We start from the raw sequence: 17,142 nt of genomic DNA, 5'->3' as shown, positions 1-17,142 counted from the left end.
CCGCGGCCCAGGACCCTCACGGGGTGCGGGTGCTGGCTGCTGGGGCAACCACCCGAGGTTCCTATCCGCCCCCGGGCGGAGGCCCCTCCGGGGCAGGGCTGGAGGCTGGCGGCGTGGCTTGGGGGGAGGGCGGGGTGGGAGCTTTTTGGTCTAGTGTGCTCGAGGGGTGCGTCTAGAATGTGGGGAACCCGAGGGTGGGGAAGAGAGAGAAACCTGGGGTCTGTTTCCCGGACCTGGCTTGGAGGGGGTTGGGGTAGCGCCGCTAGCTGGGCACCCAGCTGGCATCGGGTCGGCGTGGCTGGATCGCCCGGGGAGGGGGCGGGAGAGAGTGGCCGGGAATCCGGGAAGTGGAGTTTTCTGGCCCGGATCGAGCGAGAAGGGCGGGTACCCTAGCTGCTGCTCCCATCTCGGTGTGGAAGCCCTTTCCTTTGGGCCGAGGGGATGGGCGGTGCACAGTCGCGAGAGCGCAGCATCTTGCGCCGGCTGGGACAGGGTGGGGGCGGAAACCAGCGTGAAGGGTAGCCCCTGTGACTCTCCCAGCAAGATGTGCGTTTGTTTGCTTCGCTGGCGGTGGAGTGTGGGGAGGATCCTACCTCAGCCTAGATGGGAGAGCAGGCCTCCAGTTATGTTTCTGTCCCTCCTCCTCCCCCGTGCTCCCCAGGAGAGGGTAAGATTAGACGTGTAGGTCGCTCTCCTGGTGTATCACCCTAGGGCGGTGATGAGGCGAAACGTAACTAGAAAAAGTACACTGTGTGCTCTCACCTAACGTCTCTGCCGGCTCCACATCATTAACATGCACAAACCCCACGCAGACAACCCCGTTCAGATCAAAACAGCTTCCCAGCCCGGAGCAGAGAAGAAAATGTCAAGAAATCAAGGGGACCAGTTGCCAGAGCGTGTGCCCTAGCTGATTAGATGGAAAAAGAGGGATGAATTCCGGGCGGGTTTCAAGATTGCAGCCTGGAAATGGAAGTGGGACAAATTTAGGCTGCCCTTGGCCCAGGAGAAAGTATTATTTAGGAAAGAAGAGTATAAGATGTTTTTCCCCAGGGCTGGTCCATAGAGAACTATATGGTATTCTTGATTTGGGTGGATAGGTTGTGGACACGGTTTCAGAGTGATCAGCATCCTGAATAGCAATTGATAGCAACTGAGTACAGCAGAGAGATGCTTTGCAGCTTGAATTCTGTCCTGGTGAGTGGAATTGGACCTACATTCTTGGTCTGCAGGCTGTAAAGTTCTTGAAGTGCCCTGTTGATGGGAAGGGGGAAGAATTTGCAGAGGTGGCCGCTTCCAAGCCTCCAGCTTTCTTGGCTTGACTGCCGAGTGGATGGTGAAGAGGGGGAGAAGTCGGTGGAAGCCATTGATTTAGGGTTTGAGTCGGTAAATGAGGAGGTTAATAGTCTCAGATATTGAGAGCCATGCAAAGTAGTAAAACTGAATACACAATCTCTTGCGTACAGTGAGCAGTCAGGCTTGTTTGCTTGTTTGTTTAGGAGGAAGGGATTGCGGGCAGAGAAACTCCGAAAGGGTTATCTTTTGACACTTTGACCATATTATAAGTAGGTCTGCAAGCACAAGCATGTTGGCTTTGTGGGGACAAACATGTCCATTTCTGATGCCCAAAGTCAGAGGCCTTCTGAATACGTGGTGCAAGGAGTGTGTAAAATGGTGGCTTTGTTTCTTAGCAGGTTACTCCTCAACTAAGGGTGACAGCCAACCGCATGTACTTGGTGGAGTGTTCTGTGGTGTCACAAGTAAAAATTGTTCGGATGCAGTTTCTAAGTACCAGAAGCATCTAGTTCTCAATCTCTGATATATTCAGCCTGACAAATGAAAGTATGTGGGGTTCCCCTGGTTCCCTCCTACTGGGCAGGTGTTGCTAAGGAGCGAAATGACAAATGCAGAAAAAAGATGCCACCCAGCTTTTGAGACTTTTGTGAACTGACCTAGGGTCTAGATTGTGTTGGGGTAGGTTTGCCCTGTAGGGCTTGCAATTTCAGGGAGAAATGGGTGTACTCCATGAAATGGCTTTGTGACTGTTAAGGAGTCCGTTGGACCACAGTGTTTCAAATTTTAATCAAGGTTAAGGCTGACTTAAGCATCGCCCTTGTTGTAAGCTGCCTCAGAGGTTGTGGCCGAGGCCTGCATATTCAGTTAAGTGAAGGCCTTACTAGATTTGTCACTATTTTAGTTAATTTGAAGGGAAGGTGGTACAGTATCATAAGCCTTTGCTTGTCCTCCCAACTCTCATTCATTCCTCTAGTTATGTGAACTTGCAAGAGAAACAGCTGAAAAGGTGAGTGTGGCTGTCTTTCCTTTTCCCAAGCGCTTTCAGGGGAGCACATTGCCTTTCAGCCACACCCAGGGGGGAGACCTCCCTACTCCCCTTTTAAAAATATTTTTTAGAGCAGGTTTGGGTTTACACTTACATTGAGCATGAAGTACAGAGATTTCCTATGCATTCCCTGCCCCTCATGGGCATGGCACCCCCCCCACCCCCACTGCATCCTGCACTGAGTGGGGCATTTGTTACAGTCAGTGAACCTGCGCTGACGCATCATTGCCACCCAGAGCCTGTAGTTTATAGTAGAGTTTGCTGTTGCATGCTAGGTCTGGACACATGTATAAGGATGTGTATCCACCATTATGGTGTCATACACTGTAGCTTCACATCCTAAAAGTCCTCTGTGTTCTGCTTTTTGTTCTCCCCGCTAACTCTTGGAACCCACTGATCTTCATACTCTATCCAGAGCTTTTGCCTTTTCGGGGTGTCATATAGCTGGAATAAGATAATGCACCCCTTTTAGACTGACTTCTTTCACTCAATAGGCATTTAAAATTCCTCTTTTATATGGTTTCCTTTTAGCGCTAAAGAATATTTCGGTGTTTGTACCGTTTATGCATTGACCTTCTGAAGGGTTATTTTCAAGGTTTAGCAATTATGAGTAAAGCTGCTGTAGACACCCACAGTCAGAGTTTTGTGTGGAAGAATTTCCTCTCACTTGGGTAAATATATTGGGTCCTAGTGGCTGGATTGTACGGTAAGAATGTGTTTAGTTTTGTAAGAAATTACCAAGCCACTGTCCAGAGTGGCTGTACTGTTTTGCAGTCCCGCCAGCAATGAATGAGACTTGCTGTTGCCCCACATCCTCACCTTCATTTGTTGTTGGCAGTGTTCTGGGTTTGGGACCTTCTGATAGGTCTTTAATGCTGTCTTATGGTTGCCAGTAGAACAGTGGTGGCGAACGTGTGGCACACGTACTGCAGCGGGCTGTTTGTATATTGAAAGCTCTAAAAGGTTAGCCATCTCTGCAATAGAAGTTCTAATCAGTGTTCTCCTCTGGTATATAAGTGCTTATTCTGATCAAGCCTCCCATTTCCTAAAGAACTGGTTTAATGTGTCTGTGTTCTCAGCATCTGGATAAAGGAGGTGAACGTCATCTGTGAGGAAGAAGCAACTGTAAGAAGACTCATATCCATGCCTATAAGTGCCTACTGCATCCGGGCCTTAGAGCCTGCCTCTAGTGCATTTTATTTGGGGCATAAAAGTAGAATGTCAAAGTGATTATCCAGTTTTACTCGTTAAATTAGCGGTGGAAATAGGCCACTGATGAGAGATCACAATAGTTTTTTTTGGAGTGAGGGAAGTAAACAAGAAAACAATACTTTGTCACCTGCTTGAGTGGCTTTCCTGTGTGGGCCCAGGTCTGTCTGGTGTGTTGGTGGATGAGAATGTGACCAAACATGACCGGATTTTGTGCCCTGAGGGTGGTTGGGGGCTGCTCTGCAGAGGTGAGGAAATACAATTATCAGTAGTAATTGGGTGGCTGCGAAGTTCTGAGTGCATAAGAAGAACTCAGCTGGTTCCCAGAAGTGTGTGCCTTTTCTAGGTAGGTTCAGATTATCCATACCTGTTTGGTTTTGAAGTAAAGGCCTGTAACAAACATATCAGTAGTATTTACCTGTTTTTTTCTGATTACAAAAATAATCCTTCATTGTGGAAGCTTAGAGAAATACAAGTGTTTTGAAGTGATAGTAGAAAAACATGTTGGTATGATATAATGAAAAAACCAACTATTTTAAACATCAATGGTACAGTGATTCCTTTAACCCATAAAAGGTATCCTGTGCTGTTGTGTATTTTGGATTATTTACTCTGGAAGCCTAATACGCTATTTTCCATTTTTAAGACTCTATTTTGGCAGACTCTCTGAAGCTGTCAAATGGGCATCGCCCTTGTAAAAAGGCATGGTATCTTTTTCCTGCATAGAAAAAAGTATTTCTTAGATTGTCATGGAAACACTCAACTTTAGACACAGCTTTGAGGAAAATACTACTTCAGTTAGGTCTAGCCATACATAAGTCTTCTTAAAGAGGCTGTTCTTGCATGTTTCTTCCGCATCTGAAGTGTTTCATATTCGTTAGGTACCTTCTGTGTGTTTGATAGAGTCTGTTTGAACTTAATTTAAGAACTAAAGCCTTCCAGAGGTTATGATGGTCTTTTACAGCAGTCATATGTATTCACTGGAAATGGGGATGCGTTGGAGAATCTGGTTTGTGATGACTCTTGTTTAGGACCAGAGATACTGGTCTAAAGCAAAACTCTGAAGCAGCCATTGCTTAAAAATGTTCAGCAGTTGCCTGTTGCCTTCTAGGTCCAGGTAAACTTTCTGGTGCTTTGCTGGGCTTCGTGTGGTTGGCTTCTGCTTGCTGTACAGCCGCATGCATCCAGCAGGTGTGCTGCCTGTGAGCTCTTGTTCGTGGGAGCTACTCGGAGAACTCCAGGAGAGTCCCCTGGCTCCTCAGGGAGGTACTCTTGCCTTTAAAATGTTCTTCTCTCTTTCACCCCCTCCCTTCTGCCTTATAAATTCAAGGGGACTGTGCTGCCTCCCCAGCTCAGACCCCTACCCAATATGCCCGGGCACTGCCACTTTGCCAGCCACACATGGATTTTGTGCTTCCTTGGAAAGCTCAGAGAATCCACCTGTGACTTGACTCCCCCCACCCGTCCCCAAATTTCTTGGGAGTAGTGCGGATTCCTTTTTGGCAGAATGTGCCTTGTTTCATCACACTCCTTGGTACCTGCATGTGGGAGACACCTGTAGCGCTGAGTTTCTTTCAGTGGCACCCGAAGGGTGTCTTTGTGCTTTTTCCTGGGGTGAGGATGCCGTCACCAGCACCCTGTGTTCCCCCAGCCACTCTGGCTGCACCAGGAGAACATCATCTGCACCTTAGTTAAATAGATTGGTAGATGAATGGATACATTGTATACTTCCGTGACCACTGCAGTCCCTGTGACCTAAGGCCTTTTCTTCTAGCCATGGTTGATGATGATTCTGGCTACCTTGTATTATATACTGGACTTTCTCCATACATTTCATTTGAAAGGGGGCAAAATGTCTTTAGGTTCACCCTTCCAAGCGTTCTACTAAGCAAAGCTTAGAGAAAAAGTAGCCTTGTTGGAAGTATTTATGTTCAGATTTGTTGTTTGGGGGCACGGTGACAGATCGGTCCAGGTATTTTCTATGACTTTCTTTAATGTCGAAACACCCCAGAGGCACCTCTAGGAAACAGTGTGTACCATGCGTAAATGCATGAATGCAGGTGCAGGTGACTGCGTCTCTGGTGGGGGAAGCATCTGCAAACAGACTGGAAAGACTTGATTCCTTTAGATGTCGTGTCCACGTGTGACTCGCACAGCAGGGAGAGGGGGTGTTGATACAGTGCTGTATTTGACCTGTTCTGTGTGGCAGTTTCCCCCTAAATCGTGCCTTGCAGAGATAATTGCGTCTACACCTAGAAATGTTGATCCTTGCCTTTAAAATGCGGCGAGGCTGAGTGAGGAGGAATGGGAATCTTTCTTGTCCCCTCTGCCTAAGTTTTTCCTCAGTGAGTAGGTGTTGCCTTTTGTTTTCAATCACAGCGCTGTTGCTTTTAGAGATACTGGGTTGTTGTCAAAGCTAGCACAGTACACGCTCATGGGTTCAGTATGTCCCTGCTTGCTGGCAGTTGCAGTTTTCTTGACAAGAGAAAGTAATGCTCTGGAAAACATTTCTCATCAGAAGCTCGGAGTGAAGTTACTTACAGCCTCTTTCTACTTCAAGACTGTCAGATTTTCTTATCTTTGTGACTATCACATCCACAGCTCTGAAGTTTGGGCTAACCCTCATACCGGTAAACTGTGAACACCTCTTTGTGTAAATTCTCTCTTATAAAGATAATAAAGCTTAAGTGGCTGCAGGAAGGGGACTAAACGGTGTGTTTGGTAATTTAGACTTAACCCTGTTACTTGTCTCTCTCTAGATCTGGTATGTGGACTGCTGGTATAGTGATTGAAATTCATCATAGCACTCATTTGCTTGACTCTAGGAAATTTTCTGTGACCCGCTCCTCTGCCTCCCACACATTTGCTTTCTCAGTAAGACACAAAATGGCATGTGAGGGCTGGGGATATAGCTCAGTGGTGCAAGCGCCTGCCTCACAAAAAGGCGTGTGATAAACATAGCCTTAAACAGGCAGGATCCAGCTTTCAGGGGCATATGCATGGACCACTATGTGCCAGACAGTCAAAAGTATTTATTTTATTATTATTATTATTATTATTATTTGTCTTTTTGAGACAGGGTCTCACTATGCAGTTCAGGCCAGCCTTGAGCTCACTTTGTAGCCCAGGCTGGCCTCAAACTCTCAACGATCCTCCTGCCTCAGCCTCCCAGTGCTGGGATTACAGGCGTGCGCCACCACGCCCAGCAGTCAAAAGCATTTAAACAGAATGTAAGGGCTCCTTCATATCCCAGCAAGGTTTGTACCTGACTGTTAGATTGGCCCCAGCTGGGTGCTGCAGGCAGCTTAGCACAGAGAGGAATCATCCTTTTCTTTCCAGCCCAGATGTTTGGAGAGAATGTACAAGCACGAAAGGAAGTTAGGGAAATGCTATAGAGATTCTGAGGGAGGGCGATTCTCCCTTTCGGCTTTGAAGTGAAGTGCATCTGTCTGGGCGAATCCCTTTCAGGGAAACAGTGTGTCATGGTCTCTCACGGTTTAATTAGCTTGTAGTTTATTTTGTAAGGGCGATGGGGAGAGCTGTTGCTCAATTTGTGCTGAGGAAGCACAGTGAGGCATTTTGTTTGTTTTTAATTTTTGTTTTTATATGGTGATGATTGAGCAGAAATGTCATTGATGTTTTCATTTCGTAATTTACACCTGTCGGGGGGTTGTCGTTATCTAGGTGGGTTTTCCTCGAGTGCTGTTACTCTGTGGGGCCGACCGTGTTCCTTTCATAGATTATTGTTGAAGGAACTGAATTTCCCATGCTTTTCATCCAAAACCATGTGACAGCGAAGACTTCTTACAGTAAACTTAATTAGAGATGCTGTTTTATGGGCAGTTTGGAATTCCACCTTGTTAAAAAGGCCGTGCTGACGGATGGGCTGTTCTTGCACACATCTGTTCCAGATCTGTCCAGCCTCAGCAGATGCCGGGTGTGTGTCCAGAGGGATCTGCCTCATGCCCACCGGGGTATCCCAGGGCACCAAGGGTCAAATGAGGCCACTTGGTCCTGAAGGCAGAGGTGGGATGTTCAACTAGACAGAGACCATAATTTTAAAAAGTTTTCCATACTAGAAAAGAGGAAAGGAAAGACTGAAAACAGCTTGGATTATGGGTGAGCTCAAGATATTTCTTAGAAATCCAGTAATCTGCCTAAACACTTCACATATTCCTCTCATAAGGGAGCAGTTCGGGGCCAGGGATATAGCTCAGTGGCACAAGCGCCTGCCTGGCAAGTACATGGTCCTGAGTTTGATTCCTGGAACCAAAGAAAGAAAAGGGAACAGTTCGATTCTTTTGAGCCTTCTGCTTTTGACATTCAGTGGGAGGGACTAAAAGGGATGGGTAGAGAGAAAAATAATTATCTTTGCGCTTAATATAGAAATAATGCATGAAATTATTTGCATTGTAGTGGTGATTTTTTTTTTTTTTTTTTGAGTTATCCTGGTCTTCCAAGTTCAGTGTAACTTTTTTTCTCTTCAGAGTTATTTTTTTGGGGGTGGGGGTTGAGTTCTTCAGTTGATAGGCCTTTATTCAACTAGAGATTATTTGCTGAATCAAAATATTGTCTCTATTTAGTAGCTCTAGGTTATAAGACAGTAAACTCCAAGGAAAAAATGATGGCTAGATGATGGTGATGATGTCTTTGTTACCAAAAAAGATGATTTTAAGTATATACTCTAGGAAGCGAACAATTGGATTTCTCCAGGTTTGGATCACCACCTGCTAAGGGGATGTGTCTTAGGGAAAGTACATAAGCTATGTGAGCCCTGAATGCATGGAATTTATTATGGAGAAATATCCCATAGTATTAACTATGGCTTTGGTACCCAAAGTAGAGGGCCAATGACTATCTTTCCCTTGCAATTTTTTTTATTGTTGTAAAGTATACACAATATATAACATACCATTCAAACCATTTTGAGCATATAATTCAGTGGCCTAAGTACATTTACAGTTTTTGGAATTTTCACCGTTATCCATTTCCAGAACTTTTTTTTTTAATCCTAAAGAGAAACTCAGTTTTCTATTCAGCAATCACTCCCCATTTCTGCCTACTCTGGTAACCTCTTGCCATTTACTTTTGTGGTTCTGGGGGTTGAATTTAGGACCATGAGTATGCTAGGCAAGTGTTCTGCCACTGAGCTACATCTCCAACCAAAACATTTTTATTTTTTAAAAGAAAAAGTCTGACTTATAAAAGCAGCTAGATGTTTTTTTATTGTCTTGGCATTGAAATTATAAATTGGGAACTAGATTGTTGTAATGCAAATGCTGTTGATCTCTGGCTCCAACTTAAGGTCTTAGGTTTGTATTGCCTATTGGCTATTCTATATCTGGGCCTTCTCTGTCATGCAGCAAACATGTGTGATGCCCCACCCTGGGCTTGGCACCTGACACCCTAATTGGTGCTGAGGATAAGCGCCCAGATACGGAAAATGCTAGATTCAGAATTCTTTGCAGTAAAGGCTTGTACTTCAGGAGAGAGAAGGAACTTTGTCCTAATACTTCAGAGATGATTGTATTTTAAAATTTATTTTATTTTTTTATTAGTACATGTTTGCAGTATTCAATGATCACATTCATGCTGGGGACTTTGTACATGTACATGACACATCTTAATTCTTTTTTTTTTTTTTTTGGTTCCCTTCCCTTCCACATTTACAAAAATTCTATTATCCTTTGTTTCTTCAACTCTGTTTTCAAATTCCTCTTCCCTTCCTTTCTCCCCTCCCCCATCTCTTGTTCCCCTTCCCATTTGAAAAAGTTCTTCCTGCTTCCTAAAATCTGTACTCTATTTTGCTTTTATTTTGTTGTTTTTAAGTGAAATGTGTTGTACTCTTTATCTTGATAATATTTTGAGTAAACCATAATTGAAGAAAAGGTTAACAAAATAAAAGCTTGAAGTATTTTTTTATTCACCAGCATTGCCGCACTTCTGAACCTTTTAGCATCACTGAGGCACAGGTGCTGTTTGTGCAGTGCTCAGGATGGGGTAGGGCCTGGTGAGAGGTTTGCACACATCCTGTCATTCGCTGCCTGCTATGTGATCAGTGCTGCTGCTGTCCATTCCTATAGACTTGAAGCTGGAGGACCATGGAGATTGTGTAGTTGGTCTGAGATCTCATGGTTATCAGGTGGTGCTGGGCTTTGAACCTAGGACTGACTTCAGAGTTTAAGCACAAGGCAACACAGACTATAGAAGGGTGGGATATAAATTACTTTAGGGACAATTTTATCTCATCTGGTTGTAGACATTTTCATGTTGGTTCTGCACAGTTCTGTTTGGTATTTAGGGTAGTTGCTAATTACTGGCCCATTATCATGACAAATTCCCAGCATGCTGGGCCTAAGGGAGTGTTGCCAGGGTAGCTGACTCCCTGTCTTGGCAAGATGGCGGCCAGCGAGAGGATGCCTTTGCGTGTGTGGGACTCTGTGCTCACCTCTCTGGCTCTCCTACACTCCGGTACTGGGCTGTAGTTATTCTACTCCTGCACCCTGTCCTATGTATGTTGCCACGCTGCCACTTCTGTTCCTAGCATGGCTACCTGAATAATGTCACCTCCACCCACTCCAGTCTGCAATCAGTTCCTTCTTTCAGCCTTACCTTACATCCACTACACAAAAATAGTATGATTTGCACAGTACGAGGTTTTTTTTACCCCCCAACAAATATATTGAGCATCTGCTGTCTGCCTGGCCACGTGTGTGCACATAAGGACCGGGCTGAGATGATGCTGGGAGCTAGTGGAAGGCGCTGAGTCAGCTTGGTTGTGGGGGTCTTAGAGGGTGGAGGTGATTCTTTTTTTTTTTTTTGGTAACCAAGATCTGACAATAAATTGAGGTTACTCCAGAAGATAGGAGTGTGGGGAATGTGTGTGGAGGCCTAGGTTCTTCCCTCACCTGGCAGAACTTGAATGTCCAGAGGAAGGGAAGCTTGGGCGGAGAGCGTGGCCGAGGCGGAGGTGGACACGTCTCCTGGGCTGTGCTGTGGCCCCACTCCTGAAAGGTGGAGAGGAGGACGGGCCGAGGAGCAGTGGGGATGTTTGTGCCTTTCGGAAATGCACTCTGGCTGCTTAGTGCAGACATTTCTTTTCCCTGTGAACTATTTACAGATAGGCATTTGGTCATTTATCATCTATAAGGTGGTCTGTCTTATTCCATGGTAACAACAGCTGCATACTGCAATCTGACTGTGTGCACCCTACTGCTCTCAACACTTTATATTTAGGAGTTGATGTAATCCTTGTAATAATCCTTTGTGATCTTCATGTTAAATTTTTTTAAAAAGGCATGTAGAGAGCTTCAGCGACCCCTCTGAGATCATGGTTGGCATTGAAGGCAGGCAGTGTGACCAGGGTTGGCAGGGTGCCTGACCCCTAAACACCTGCTGTTCTGGGATCATTTGTGTTTTCCCACAGCCTGAACACAGTAGCTGTTCAATAAAACTTATGAAACTTATTTTTGGAGGTGCCCATGTTTATAGACTTTCAAGTTCTTTGATGTAGTGTGATGTAGTTGCTGTCAGATGTGCACACTTTGCATGTACAGACTTATTGAACAGTGCTCAATAACTTTAAAAATGAATTCACCAGTGAATCACCCAGCTTAGGATGGGTGCTACTAGCAGCTCCGAGATTTCTGTGTGCAGTTTTCCAGTCACTGCCCCCCAGAAGGCCACCTAGTTCTGACTTCTTTCAGCTTGGACTCATTTTGTTCGTGTTTGAACTTTACATTATTGAAATTACAGAGTATTTACTGCATCCAGCTTCTTTGACTTTTCTGGTTTATGTACCATGTCGTATATAGGGTAGTTCTTTTTTATTGCTGTGCAGCATTCTTCGGTGTGAGTCTCTGTGAAGTTATTTTCAGCGTTAGTGTCTGCTGCCTGGGTGGCTCCTTCCCTCTTTCCTCAGTGTTGGTGGCTGGGCATGGGAATCCTGGGGGAGAAGTGCGGCCCACCAGGGGCTGTACGGGCCCTGTAGGACGTGGGGGTCTATCAGCTGAGGTTTTAGCTACTAGCTATTGATGTTTCACTCAGTCACTGGAACTTGTTTTAAAGCAGTGGTTAGTAGGCTGAGTACCTGTCCTGCGTCCACCTCACTGTTGTGAGGACCCAACGAGATGATGTGTATGAAAATGTGTTGTTAATTTACAGCTTGTTCTTGTAGAAAGCGATATTAAAATCTGTTAGTACACAGCTCACCCTCAAACTTGATATTGTCCAATATACATTTCAAAGTCAATCAAGATATAGATGATCCTATAAGAGAGCGGAAGGCAAATAATCTCTGGAAACTAGGAGAGCAGATTTGAGGCAGCGCTGACGTGCGTTAGACCTCAGGCTGGGAGCCCCACAGCCCTTCCTTTGGGCTCACATTTCTCTTATACTTGGAGATACCCTGGGAATCTGGCCGCAGGGCTTGGCCAGGCCAGATAAAGCTGGAGTGAGTGTCCCCATTAAAGTAACAGGACTGCAGTGGGTGGTGCGCACTTCCTGAAAGATGTTATTTCCCTGCAGGCCACTTAAAGGGCTCTTTGCACTATTCCCTGAAACAGGAGCCACCTTGTGTCTTTCCTCGCTTTCTGACTTCCGCATTGGGGGCAGACAGAGGCGGTCCTAGGCTGCTCCTCAGGAGTGTGACTGCTGGCCCTTTTTGTGAGGGTCCAGATACTGGAAGGTGGACTTTGATGGGTAACGCCCAAGAGAGACTTCTGCTTAGCTGCTGGTTTAAAGAACAGAAACCAAAACCTGGGTGTCTTTGAGGCCAAGTTGACTTTGCAGGCTTGCAGTCCCCAAAGGGTGGGAGAGCAGCCCGTGGTGGGGAGGGGGGGGGCGGCTCTGTGAAAGGGAGTAGTTTTCTTTCTTTTGCAGGGCTCCTCCGATGAGCTGTTTTTGTTTTTTTTTGTTGTTGCCTCTGGATCTCTCTAGCAGTAGTAGTAGTAGCTTGGGACTTTTCTAGTGAGGAGCACACCTTTCACTAGGACTTAAGTCTGATTTCATTGGCCCAGTGTGAAGGCCTTGGGGACAGTGCAAGAGGAAAAGGAGCGTGCTCAGCGCCTCTGCTTGTACTGCATATGAACAGACCCTCTTGAGCCCAGGCAGGCCTCTGCTGCTTTCACTGCTGCCTGTTCAAGATTGTAGAGTTTTAGCCGGCCGTTTTCTGCCTTTTGCTTTCTGTCTTTCTCCCCAGCCTGCTTGTCTGAACACTTTCTTAATGAATTCCCTTTGAGGTGAGGAAGATTAATGCTATTGACAGTAATCTCTTATTCAGTTGGCTGTTACTTTGCCCAGGGCCTTCCAGCTCTGGGTCACTGGTACCTGCCCAACGAAGAGGGAATTGGAATTCACCTGCTGGTCTGCAACGGAAGGCAGTCAGCTTTATTGCTATCTGTCAGCACAGTGTATGCTTTCTCCAGGTCCCAGAGACCCCTGTCAGTCCCGCTGCACTTGTTTTTATGGTTTGATTTTATGCATTGCTGATTAGCATCTTCTGTTAGACTGTCTGTGTGAACTCCTGCTCTTTTTTTTTTGTTGTCTTTGTATTAGCTCCTTTTTGATTTTCTACCCTGCCCAGGGTTTGGGATAAGAACTTGGTATAATGGGGAGAGACTTGGAATCACGTAGGGTTGCCACAGCTGGCAAATAAAACCAAGATGCACAGCCATACTTAAGTTTCAGAAAGACAGTTTTTTTAGTAATCTATGTCCCAAATGATGCATACACATACATACACTAAAAAATTACTTTTCATTTGTCTAAACTTCACACTTCATCCTGGGGATCTGATATTTTATCTGGCAGCCAGGGAATACTGGTGTTACGAACCTCAGTTGTTCTCCTAGCGGACCCTGGAATAGCTCAGCGACCTGTGAGCCACCATGCTCCCTTTTCTAATGCAGGATCCTGTTACCTTCTGTCTCTGGGTTTGTGAATTTAAGACACAGCTTATGAAGCCTCTCAGAACACATTTCTTTTCTGATTATGAATTTGTTTCTTGTCTGTTTTCTTCTCTTCTGATCTTGTGGACCCAAGACCAGGCCTTGAAAAAAGGCAACCCGGAGTCTGCTCCTCAGAGGGTTCCTGAGGCGTCTCGGGATGGCGCCTCTGCTAATCACTGCCTCACGATTTCTGCCTCCTCCTCTGAACTTCCTTATTCCTCCCCATCTGGAGAGGCTTTGACTCTAGGCCTCAGGTGTCTCCCACTACTTGGCCACGTGTTACCAACCCTCTTATTTCACTTCTCTTTTTCTCCTGAGTTTGAGACGGTCCTGGGAGAATTGAGCCTCGTGGCATTTCACTGTCTGTGGGGCAGGTGTCAGTCCTGTATCCTTTTGGAACCTCATTTTTCTCGTGAGTTTACTGTGAAGATTTGTTTAAAAAATTTGGAGTTTGCACCTGGAAGTGTGTGTTTGGGCCCATCAGTAAGTGCTTTGGTTTGTTCTGAGAGACTTTTGCAAGAGAATGTCTTAGGAAGGGCAGGCGCTCAGCTTTCTCATAGGCGTCGCTGCTGTTGCTTCTCCCGTACAACCTCACACGCTTTCTGACTCTGCACTGTGACAGCAGTTGGGTTTGAGACCTCTGGAGCAGGCTGGGGATGTGACTAATGAAGCCAGTGTACTCTAGCTTGTTTTACCCCTTGAAACAAAACTATGGGATACAGGTATTGCAGCTTTCCAGATCAAGAGAGGCAAGGTTCAGAGAAGTTAATTTGCCAGGGTCATATAGCTGGTAGCTGCTGGAATCAGGATATGGCAGCCTGGCTTTGGAGACCCGGTCCTTAACCACGCAGTTGTATTTCCATGATCACTTGCAGCTGTGAGGATCTAAGAAAGTCCCTGTAGGAGTTCACAGTGTAGCACAGTTTTTTTTTGAAAATTAATAATCCAATTTCTTGCCTTATCGTGTAGGCAGTGGGTGTGAGTCTGGGAAAGCCAAAGGGTCTCTGTTGGAAGCTGAGGAATCTGCACTGGAAGCCTGAGGAGACTGGAGATCAACGTCCAAAGGCCAGAGTTCCTCCAGAGAAATAGCTAAAAGGAAGCCTTCCCTTCTTTCTCTTTTTAATCTGTCCAGGCCACAGGCCTATTCGGTGGTGCCAACCCTATGCACAGTGGTCTTCCCTTCTTACTTTGCAGCCGCGCTGTCAGTCATCCACAGCTGCAGCCAGAGCTTCCCTAACCTTACTCAAGTCAGGCTGGCGCATCACAGTTGACAGTCTCAGGTGATATCCACAGCCCCACGGAACAGAAGGCTTTTCACACGTCCTCATCGCTGTGTCGAGTGATCTTCCTGCAGGGAGTACAGTGTGAGGCTGGGGGTCCGAGTATGTCTTCCAGGCCCGCGGTTGCGGACACAGCGTGTGCCATTTACCCAGTGGTGAGCGGCCTGTGATGTCCCCGCAACACTGGAGAGGTGTTCACGGCCAAGAGAAGTCCCATTTATGGTGAGCGAATGGTGCCTGGGTTCAGTGACGCCTCGGAGCCCAACTCTGATGAGGCCGCTGACGCCCTTGCAGAAGTGGCTCCCCAGTTAGTGACTTCAAGGGCTGGAGATGGAGCTCAGTGGCAGAGTGCTTGGCTACCAAGTGTGAGGCCTTGGGTTCAATCCCCGATACCCCCAAAACAAACAGAAAGAACCTTGTGTCTTAGCCCTGAATGCCTGGCACCCCATCAGACTGTTAGAGGATGTTTCCTACATTCCTCTGCTGTGAAATTTGTTTTTGTGATAATGGATTTTTTAAATAACTTTGTGCTTTACTATGGCTATTTTCAAGCATACACAATAGTAGAATGAGTTCACGAACCACTGGCTGCCCTGATTATTAACACATGGTCAGTCTTGAAATATTTTCACCCATAAATATTTTGGTTTGCAGTTCCGATAAAGACTTTGTAACCACCACATCATTATTACGTGTAAAAAATAACTGCATGTTTTTCCTCTAAATTTGCACTTGAGAGGTAAATAGCTTGGGCTTTTGTAGGCTCAGATAAGTTGTTCTTGCTTCTCTGTCTGCCTTAAGCCCTTCCCTTTGTGCCCTGAGGCTGCCCCCCAGCCCTGCTGTAACTCCCCTTTCCCCCTAGAGCTTTCGAGGGCCAGCTTTAGGGCCTTTTACCTGTTGCCCTATTTACTGGTATCATTCTCCCAAGCATCTGAGTCACACTGGTTTTGCTCTCAGCAAGGTAGTAGGGCCCACGTCCCAGCTCTGTGGCACAGAGCAGTGTGAATTTCAGGTTGCCACCTGGTGTTATGAAGCAGGAAACCTGGCTTTTGTGGCTGTACTGTAAGGAAATCTGAAATAAAGGCATCTTATGCAGTCTTTCCTGGAGGCTGTTAGAAATGTTGGACGAGCGTTCTGTAGGATTGGTCCCAGGAAGGTGGAATGGTATCTGTGGCTTCCACAAAGTCTGGTGTGTTCACTGTGGAGCCAGAAGGTGCTGGAGAGCACCCAACAGGAAGCTGTGAGCAAAATGTGCAGACGGATGTATCCTGGACAGGTAGATAGGCTAGCCATCTTTGCTCGGCATGTAACTTCAAAATCTGCAGCTCGGCAGCATCTGTAGAATGTTTTCAATTAAATTATTTCAGCTGTGTCTCCCGGTAAGTCTGTGGGAGTAGGTATTGTCAAAACAAAGGATCTGGGGCTCAGGTGAAGCATTATTAACATATTCCTGCCAGCTTGAACCACAGGTGGTATATGCATGCCTGTCCCATCAGGTGGCTTGTACCACCGGTGGTAAAGATGGATTGAAACACTTTTATCTGTCTTTTCACTAATAAAATTAATAAAAAGCCATGTGATGGAACAGGCATGCATGTACTACTAATGATCCAAGCCTCCTGGCAGTGAGACATGAATTATAGCCTGGTCATGCATGTGTTAAGTATCGCTGAGGAACCATACTGGTAAATAGGAAGGCGGGCTTTCAGGTAGACAGCCTGCTCTCAGACCAGGGTTCTTTCTCCTCTTTCAGCTTGTCAGAGGAGGAAAAGAGTTGAGAGTTGAATACTTACAAACAAAGAGAATTGAATTTCAAAATTCCTAAGCAATTCCAGAATGGCTTTTCATCCAACGACAGAGTTTAGGAATTGCTGGCTCATTTGTGAGTATTAATATTTGTGAGTATTAATTTTTCCAGAGGCTTGGAATGCTGCTGCCTTAGAGAACATTGACTGATGGGATTGTACAGGGAATTGAACATAGGGCCTTGAATTTTCTCTTTTGTTTTAATTGAAATTTTGAAGTAGAATTCTCCTTCCCTTTAGTCCAAAAGGTAGGGTGTGCTTTGTGCTGTGCTCCCTGCCCTACTTAATTATACTCTGGAAATTTTTCCATATAGGTCCATTGATTACTCCCCACCCTCCTTTTTTACAGTTGCGTGGTAATCTTTTGTGTAGCTATTGGGCATTGATTTCAGTCATTGGTCTTATGACACAGCAGTAACTTGAACACGGGCCATCCTGCATGTGGGTGAGGGTATCTGACAGGATAGTTCCCTAAGCACATATGTACCGACCTCTCTCTTAAACCATTTCCTTACACAGCACCAACTCACTTAATCTTCACTTCAGTTCTCTCTGAGGTACCC

At 45.9% G+C, this 17,142-nt stretch overlaps 1 protein-coding gene across 1 annotated transcript in view; it reads left to right on the top strand.

Moving 5' to 3' along the window:
• Positions 1 to 441: 441 nt before the first annotated feature.
• Ccdc6 (coiled-coil domain containing 6) overlaps positions 442 to 17,142 on the top strand; it is a 99,877-nt gene continuing 83,176 nt past the window's right edge. The window contains exons 1-6 of the mRNA XM_013514770.1: positions 442 to 518; positions 2,267 to 2,299; positions 3,418 to 3,463; positions 4,659 to 4,813; positions 14,788 to 14,929; positions 15,703 to 15,831. Coding sequence (XP_013370224.1) covers positions 442 to 518; positions 2,267 to 2,299; positions 3,418 to 3,463; positions 4,659 to 4,813; positions 14,788 to 14,929; positions 15,703 to 15,831 — 582 coding nt within the window. The remainder of the gene's footprint in view (positions 519 to 2,266; positions 2,300 to 3,417; positions 3,464 to 4,658; positions 4,814 to 14,787; positions 14,930 to 15,702; positions 15,832 to 17,142) is intronic.

The sequence above is a fragment of the Chinchilla lanigera genome, unplaced genomic scaffold (assembly GCF_000276665.1).
Source record: "Chinchilla lanigera isolate Chin_1 unplaced genomic scaffold, ChiLan1.0 scaffold00024, whole genome shotgun sequence".
In the NCBI taxonomy this organism is placed as follows: Eukaryota; Metazoa; Chordata; class Mammalia; order Rodentia; family Chinchillidae; genus Chinchilla; species Chinchilla lanigera.
This window is presented reverse-complemented; position numbering and strand designations above follow the sequence as displayed.